The sequence below is a fragment of the Sebastes umbrosus genome, chromosome 24 (genome assembly GCF_015220745.1).
Source record: "Sebastes umbrosus isolate fSebUmb1 chromosome 24, fSebUmb1.pri, whole genome shotgun sequence".
Taxonomy (NCBI): Eukaryota; Metazoa; Chordata; class Actinopteri; order Perciformes; family Sebastidae; genus Sebastes; species Sebastes umbrosus.
In genome coordinates this window covers 16121511-16130895 of record NC_051292.1, presented here as the reverse complement: position 1 = coordinate 16130895, position 9385 = coordinate 16121511, and the positions used below count along the sequence as shown (strand labels likewise).

General features: G+C 42.9%; 1 protein-coding gene across 2 annotated transcripts in view; it reads left to right on the top strand.

The window, feature by feature from the left end:
* The window catches only part of LOC119483754 (double-stranded RNA-specific editase 1-like), a 69702-nt gene that overhangs the window by 48454 nt on the left and 11863 nt on the right, over positions 1 to 9385 (top strand). For both annotated transcript variants that reach the window (XM_037762163.1, XM_037762162.1), the window contains 2 exons: positions 2 to 76; positions 5574 to 6508. In XM_037762163.1, coding sequence (XP_037618091.1) covers positions 73 to 76; positions 5574 to 6508 — 939 coding nt within the window. In that variant the 5' untranslated portion in view covers positions 2 to 72. The remainder of the gene's footprint in view (position 1; positions 77 to 5573; positions 6509 to 9385) is intronic.

Below are 9385 nucleotides of genomic sequence, written 5' to 3'. Positions count from 1 at the left end.
GGTCGAGTGGGAGATCGGCCATCTCGAAATCAACAGAGGCTGCTCACCGTAGAGGGGGGCCAAGTCAAAAGCATGAGTGAGTCAATTTAACCATTTCAAGTCTAAACAAGACATCGATTTATGATCCCTTCCATAAGCATTTACATGCAACTTTTTCTATACCTGAGAATTATACTGGGTTGAGATGCATGTATAGAATCCTGAACTTAAATATCTCTGGACTGTCCTTGAAAATGTTCCATCCAAGCCCTTTTCGCCAGCTCAGGAGGCAAGATCAGAGCTTAATCCCAGGGTCAGGGTGTATCTACTGTGAGATTTCAGTCCATTTTTCCCCTGCTCTTAACAATAAAGCTCCCTAAAGCCCCCTGAGAGCCACCTCTGGATTCAGAACGCAGGTCTATTTCAGCCCTAAACCACCTGACCCATGATAAGCCTCAATAGGGTTTTTTGGAAAAGATGGATATACAAGGTTCTAAGTGAAGTTAATATGCAGGGCAAAGCCAAACAAATGAACACAAAGCTTCAGGCTCCATTCATGTGTCTGTTTGTGCCTCTGAAGGCTGATTCTCAGGGAATGTGCTTTGATAAGTTGGCTATTTATTTGCAAAAAAAAAAAGTGATACGATCAAGCATCAAGCTGAGATGACATTCCATTTTCAAGAGTGAGCGAATCTGGCTGTTTGTCAGGGCCGGCTAAAAGGAGTCAACCAGATAGACAATTTCGTTTTGTGATTCGGCCCGATGACGCTTCACCCCGACGCTAACCGACGGGGCCTCTTTAAACACTTCTTTATTTGTGTTCACACAGCAGTAATCCTGTCCCGGTTCTGTGTAAGCCAAAGTGAAACCAGTGGGGGGGGGACACATGTGGATTATGCCTGGCAGTGTAGGGAGAGATGGTCACAGCATGATGATGGAAGTGCTCAAGGTCATTCAAGGGCTCTCTGCTAAAATTATAAATCACATATCAGATACCAGGTGACGCAGTTAGCACTGACATTACAATTGGACACGCCAAGACACATTGAGACCTAGAGACAGTTGACCTTGCAGTTGGACACGCCCAGTGGATTCACTCGTCAGTCTAATGAAGAGAGTTTCTGTTTCTGTTGGTGTTTGCTGAGCTGCAGCGCTGGCTGTTTCAGTGGAGTACAATATGTTCCCTCTTCCCCAACAGACCTATAATCACCCCCACCCCCCTCCTGTTGCTCAGGGCATTATCTGCTATTGTGTTTGTCATGTTTGAGTTGCGTCCCCCTCTTGCATGCTTGTTATTTACTTTGCCTACAGTTGTCAACTGGCTGTGACTGATCACCAAACTCAGCTCTGTCCAGGCACTGTGCACGTTGGTTAAGAAGGAAGAGATGCACAGTTCTTACTGGAATGCATAAAGCTAAACTTATAATGATGGTTGGTTAGGGATGAGGTTCTATTTAGGGGGTGTAACGATGAGTTTTTACAACGATACGATACGATTTCCATGGTTCCGATACGATTCAAGGACGATATTTGGCTCATCTAGAGCGATATGATACGATACGATACGATACAGTACGATTCAAGGACGATATTTGGCTCATCTAGAGCGATATGATACGATACGATACGATACAATTCGATTCGAGGACAATATTTGGCTCATCTAGAGCGATATGGTACGGTATGATACAAAACGATTCAAGGACGATATTTGGCTCATCTAGAGCGTTACGATGTGATACAATACGATACAATTCAAGGACGATATTTGGCTCATCTAGAGCAATATGATACGATACGATACAATACGAAACGATTCAAGGACGATATTTGGCTCATCTAGAGCGATATGATACGATACAATTCAAGGACGATATTTGGCTCATCTAGAGCGATATGATACGATACGATACGATACAATACGATACAATACGATACGATACGATATGATACAATATGATACCATACAATACGATACCATACGATACGATTCAAGGACGACATTTGGCTCGTCTAGAGCGATACGATAAGATACGATACAATTCAAGGACTTATTTGGCTCATCTAGAGCGATGGATGCGATATGATACAATACGATTCAAGAACGATATTTGGCTCATCTAGAGCGATGCGATACGATTCAAGGACTATATTTGGCTCATCTAGAGCAATGCCATACAATACGATATGATACAATATGATACCATACAATACGATACCCTACGATACGATTCAAGGACGATATTTGGCTCATCTAGAGCGATATGATACGATACGATACAATTCAAGGAGGATATTTGGCTCATCTAGAGCGATACGATGCGACATGATACGATATGATTCAAGGACGATATTTGGCTCATCTAGAGCGATACGATACGATTCAAGGACTATATTTGGCTCATCTAGAGCAATACCATACAATACGATACGATTCAAAGACAATATTTGGCTTATCTAGAGTGATACGATACGGTACGATACGATACGATATGATTAAAAGACGATATTTGGCTCATCTAGAGCGATAAGATACGATTCAATGATTTGAAATCGATACAACTTTTTTTGTCAAAAATTCAGTCAGTGTGACTGTGAAATAAATATCTGATGCTGGACAGAGCAGGTCAGGATTCCTCAAAGTTTTTCTTGTAAGGGAATCGGGGATAAATTAATTATGGATATAAACAAGTAAACAACGATTAATGGCAAATACATACAGCTTTTATTAGAAAATAATAAAAAGTGCAACTGCAGGACCTGCAGATTCAGTTCTTAAGATACAAGGCAGAGCAATATTTAACACTACATATAATAAACCAACTTCTATTCAAGTTAAATGAACAGTGGTTTAACCTGCTGCTTCTGTCCTCATTTTCAATATAAACGGTAGATCAATAATACAGAGATCAACCGCTGATAGTGATCAAACAGCTGATAGTGATCAACAGCTGATAGTGATCAAACAGCTGATAGTGATCAAACAGCTGATAGTGATCCACAGCTGATAGTGATCAAACAGCAGATAGTGATCAAACAGCTGATATTGATCAACAGCTGATAGTGATCAAACAGCTGATATTGATCAAACAGCTGATAGTGATCAGACAGCTTGCGACAGAATCATTCCTCTACAAACGCTGTTTAAATAATCTGCTGATAGTAATCCAGTAGTCCACCTACAGTGTTCATTTGGGCTCTTTTCATACATGAAAACATCTGGAACAACATGTTAAAAAGCTACGTTAGACTAACGTTAGTTGAGTTTCTGTTTTGTTTTTTACTTTACTCCCGTGATAATCTGCCTCGTGGATCGTCTGCTCTCCAGCTGGATACATGAGGCTGATGCTGCGTTCACGTAGATATCATGACGAGGAAAGGAAAGTCATTTTCTCTGAATGAAAAAACGACGAAGATTCCAGTGCGCCGTTTGTCCACATGCACGCCATGGATGCGTGCTCGCGCTGCAGAGGGCAGAGCTGGCAAGCTGGTGCATGTCTGGAGAGTGAACCGGAGTAAAAAAAACTTTGATATAACTTTTGTCGTCCTTAAATACAAGGTGCAAATCCTTAGTATCCATACAATCGATTTTATATCGATATACGTCTCCCGTGAAGGACAACTTGCCGAGTACCTATCGATGTAGTTGGATCGTAGGACTATAAATCGATACATCGTCACACCCCTAGTTCTATTGCATTTCATCAAAACTGAATCCTCTTTTGAATCCTTTCTAGTCCCTTATCGAATCTTTTCAGGTATGTTTGGTGGAGAATGAAGACTCACTGGGATTCTACTGGGCTGAGGTGTAGAGCAGGGGTCTCCAACCTTTTTTTCCTCTGAGAGCTAATTTGACAATGTTTCCTAGAGCTACACACAGCGCCACCAAGTTGTACATCGCCAACAGCAGACATCATTTCTGTCTTACTTCCATGGTCCTTTAATAACGTTTCAGCCACCGCGGTCATCTCTTCTATTACAATCCCGCCATAGGTGAAGGGCTGTTTGTTTCGTTAGGATGTGCACCCCTAAACGAAGGCTCTACTGCAGCGTTGGCCTTCTTCGTCAGTTTGGTAAACAGAGACTGTCGTCTTCTAAGCGTTGTTTTCGGCTCCTTTACCTTCTCCGTTTATAGACTGCTACTAAATGGAAAGTCCCGTGAAAAGTTGCCGTGGACTTTGGTGAAGTGGCGCTCGACGTTACATCTTCTACCGACTGACACGCTCGCATGCTTTTTATTGGCCTGGCTAATCTGGCTGTCCTACATCACTGCTGAAGTAAAGACAACACAGTAGAAATATTAGTCTACTTTATCCTTTAGCAAATATGAACTCAATAAATGGCAGATGTTTCTGCATGCACGATGCACTTATCGTTACCTGGAGGTGAAATGGTTGTTACACCGCTATAGGTCACAGAATCCGGTGTAACACCGGCAGTAGGCTGAGGCCGAGCTCTCGTCCTTCTCAAGTTATCAAAAATACCACAAGTTCTTATGTTAACATGAGTGACAGGAGATATATATTTAAACAGGGACTTGTTGTTCCCCCAGTTCACAGTAGTTTGGTTGACTTGGAACGTTTAAGTTAAGGCGGTCGGCCATGTTCAGTATTGTTAACAGCTGTGTCGCTGAGTTAGCACGTGTTTTTACACATCACCAGTTTTTTCCAGATGCTGGAGTCTCAGTGACAGACTGAATGAAAGATTCGATAAGGGATTCAGAACCAGATCCAGTATGGAACCGGTTGTCTGAACCCATCCCTACAGTTGACACATAATTGTGTCAAATGACATCCTATTTTTTGCGTGCTGAAACACTCCACTGCAGTGCCTGAACTGTGACTGATAATAAACATGAGGTATCATTTTCTGTTTCTGTATTGTAATGTACAGCAGCTGCTGGTGGCCATATTTAATCAATGAAATGCTAAAAGTTCATATAATTTCTCTGGTATTTTTCTTCAGGCTCAGTTGAAGTACAGAATTATTTTGGGTGTTGACACCCTAGTTTGCACCCCCGTCTTTCCCCACGACCCCTCTAAACCTGCATTTCATAGGATTGTTTTCTGTCCTGAGCACCGAAAGGAGTAACCTATCGAGCTTTTGCTGGAGGATGTTATAAATGGAAATTTACATTAAGTTCCATCAGCTTTGTTAACAGGGCCTGGTGATATATGTTCCCAAAACACAGACCATCGTCCAGAGAAAGACATTTAAAAATAAGATTAAAAGATGAATTCAAATTGACAGAGCTCTTTGTATAGTAAAGTAGTATAGTATTTGAATAGTATTTTCATACTAATTAAGATTAAGAGTATTAAATAATTGTCATTGCTTAGATGTAATTTCATCAAGTTGTTCTTGTTGTACACTGATTAGTCCTGTTGTGCGAAATATTCTCTCTTGTCATAAATTAATGAATGAATGAATATAATTTACTGCCACTATATTTTTATAACGTCAGCACATCAGTAATGATTAAGGAACACACATCACTTGTTCAGTTGCAAAGAGAGGTAAAGGAATCTCTAAATTTTACATTTACAAGATCCTGCAACGAAGGCATTGTAAGTTACTCTTTCTGGGCACCGCAGGTTCATGCAGCACAGATGTTAAGGAAAATCGGAACTTGGACAACCTCTTCTCCAAAGGGGGGGTTGCAGCTGAGGCTGCTCAACTCCCCAATGGGAGTGCTGGGGGTGGGAGGAAACGTCCCTTAGAGGAGGGCAATAATGGGCATGCACATTCCAAGTACAGGCCCAAGAAACGTAAGAAAATCCCTGGGCCCATTCTGCCTAAGAATGCTCTAATGCAGCTGAATGAGATCAAGCCAGGGCTGCAGTACAAACTGCTGTCTCAGACCGGGCCGGTCCATGCACCCGTCTTCGTGATGACTGTGGAGGTCAACGGGCAGCTCTTCGAGGGTTCTGGTCCGACCAAGAAGAAGGCCAAGCTGAACGCAGCCGAGAAGGCCCTGCGCTCCTTCGTCCAGTTCCCCAACGCATCTGAAGCCCACATGGCCATGGGCCGGACTCTGTCCGTCCACACGGACTTCACCTCGGACCAGGCTGACTTTCCGGACATGCTTTTTAATGCCTTTGAGACATCCACTCCTGTAGATGACCCGTTTTACCTCGCATCTAACAGTAACGGTTCCTTCAGCTCACTGGGAATAGAGTACCCGTTGCTACCCTCCCCTGTCCCAAACCTGGTCCAGGCCCCCTTACCTACAGCCCCCTCCACCTTCATCTCCCCTACGAGCGGCAAGAACCCGGTCATGATCCTCAACGAGCTGCGACCAGGCCTCAAGTATGACTTTGTGTCAGAGAGCGGGGAGAGCCACGCCAAGAACTTTGTCATGTCAGTGACAGTAGATGCTCAGAACTTCCAGGGTTCTGGGCGGAACAAGAAGCTGGCCAAGGCCCGGGCTGCCCAGGCTGCTCTGTCTGCTCTGTTTAACATGCAGCTGGATCAGGCTCCATCAAGACAGCCTATACCCAGAGAGGGACTGCAGCTCCACCTGCCACAGGTAAGCATGGACCAACCCCCGTTACTTTACTTCACTGTTTTCATCTTGTCTTGTTAAAAGATCTGACCAGTCAGAATGACTACAGAGTTAATGATAGCATAGCAGGAGTGTTACTTTAGGTATGATCACATGGGACATCTTGATGAATGCCACCAACAACTCAGTTCCTTCTTTTCAATCACAATTATTCTCTGTGCTCTGCTTCCCCGGGGTGCTACGAGTTGAACATATGTGATGCAACGCCCCAACTTTAAAGTTGTGTTGCTGTTTCCCTGAGGCATAATGTGAATAGTAAACAGAGACTGATGAATGTTAATATTATGGAACCCACAATAACTATCATTTTAAAAAGAGCAGGCCAAAATAGTGTTTTCTACATAGTTTCTAGGACGGATGCCTTAGCTTGCACATAAAGTCATCTGCTACCTCTGCAGCTTGACCAGATGTTTGGTCATTAACCAGACGGGTGAATAATCAACAAGCAGTCAGCATGTGTGCCTGTTAAAGCAACCCACTGCCACTCCCACTCCCAACCCGTCAAATACTGACGCTTGGTCAGCTTAGCATCTCATACCATCTGTATGAGATGCACCGGGCTTTCAGCCAACTCCAAAGTAAACCCATCTACGTCTGTAAGCCTAATAGATGCTCATAGCAGTTAAAGTTATGTAACAAACAAGTGGAAACCAAGCCCCAAGGAAGTGCGCTGGTCGTGGATCCGGACTTTCGTAGTGGCCAAACGGCGGTTCTGCAACTTCCGTGTCAGTCACGTGATGCATTTGGCCCAAAAAGACTTTTTCCCATAGACTTACATAGGGAAAGAGACGTCTGTAACTCAGCGGATCATTTATTTTGAGGTGAATCAACTCCCCAGTATGAACACTCTAATAGTCCTTATTTAAAAAATTAAGTTTTAAACTTGTAAAACGCACTAATAGCTGAATCCAGAGTTATTTCCCTTCCTCCGTTCATTTGAGTGAGACCCAGACCGAGGCTGGAGCGCAAGCCGTGACGACGGCGTGACGTTAGGACCCCGTGACCAAGTCATGTGACCGAGCGGACGCTACTCCGCCAATCACCTCGGACGCTACTACGCCAAGATCCGGGTACTTTTCCAGACGGAAGTCGAGCCATTTAGGCTTCATGCGCCAATGAGACACTTTCATAGGAATGACCGGGGCCCAGCCTCTAACACTGGATCCAGTTGTCTTTATCATCCTTGGTGGAAACTGACACACTGTCTCTGATACATCCAGAACTGACGCTAGAGGGGAACCTAGGGCGTCATAGTTTGAACCGTAGGATCGCCGACCAAGTGTAGGTATTCGACGAATTGGGAGTGAGAATGTGTTGGTCAAAAGGGAGGCAGAGCAGTTTATTTGGATGTCTCAGTATTCACATTACTGAACCATAGTAGTCACAGAGGTAGAGATATACTTGAAGCAGGTTTCCATCTCTCCACCTCTTCTGGAACTCTGCTCCATTATAGCATTTCATTGTAGCGTCCCATTTAATATGGCATTTATGCTCTGTCACCCTCTGCCTATACATACGGAGTCTATTCTTTCTGGTGGCCTGGAGTCATGTGATGGTGATGGAAAATAAAACACCAATGTTGCATCACACTGCAGAAAATAGAACTAGAAGAAGAAAAAGTGGACTCATGTCCTCCACCATCACAGTTTGTTCAACAATTCAGTTTTCTATTTGCCTTCTCGCCACAAAAAATAAATAAAAAAAATGTTTTTATGATAATTAGGCATCTGTCCTTCCATCCATCCATCTCTCAAAATTGCTCTTCTAGTTCAGAACTAGATTTAACTAGTTTTCAGGGCTGGATGCCAGCATGAATTGGCAATGAGGCAGGTTTCAGCCTAACACATGTAGACACCAGGCGGCAACCTCCGATGCTGAGAAATGAAGCCAATACGGAAGTACCGAAAAACTGCAGTTCCTCAAACGGCCACTTGAGGCTCTAAAAGGGAGTCAATCCCCACAGACATCCATTTAACAATGATCGACTTTACAACAGAAATAAACATGTTCACAGCCTGGTACAATAAACGGGTTTGGTCTCTAACGGTGGTTAGATCGGTTAGTTATCTCCTCATTACTGAGGATTAATGATACTAGATTTCGTGCTGACTCGCTCATAGTGACACATGTCTAGCAGCACCAACATCTGTATGGATAATGACCTAAAACACAGGATGGCAGCAAGGCCTTGATGACGTCAGATTTCATTCAATGTTCTCCGGATTTCATTCAATGTTCTCACATTTCATTAAATATTCTCAGTATTTCATTAAATATTCTCACATTTCATTCCATATTCTCACATTTCATTCAATATTCTCAGGATTTCATTCAATATTCTCACATTTCATTCCATATTCTCAGGATTTCATTCAATATTCTCACATTTCATTCCATATTCTCACATTTCATTCAATATTCTCACATTTCATTCCATATTCTCACATTTCATTCAATATTCTCAGAATTTCATTCAATGTTCTCATGATTTCATTCAATATTCTCACATTTCATTCAATGTTCTCAAGATTTCTTTCAGTATTCTCACATTTCATTCCATATTCTCTTTTTTTTTTTTTTTTTTTAAGCGTTTATTGATAGGACAGTGTCTTGGAAAGGGGGAGAGAGAGAGATGACATGCGGAAAGGTCCACAGGCCGGATTCGAATTCCACCGCTGCCAGGACTGAGCCTTGGCCACACATGGGCGCCCGCTCTACCGACTGAGCTAGCCAGGCGCCCTCATTCCATATTCTCAGTATTTCATTCAATATTCCCACATTTCATTCCATATTCTCAGGATTTCATTCAATATTCTCAGGTTTCACATAATATCTATATAT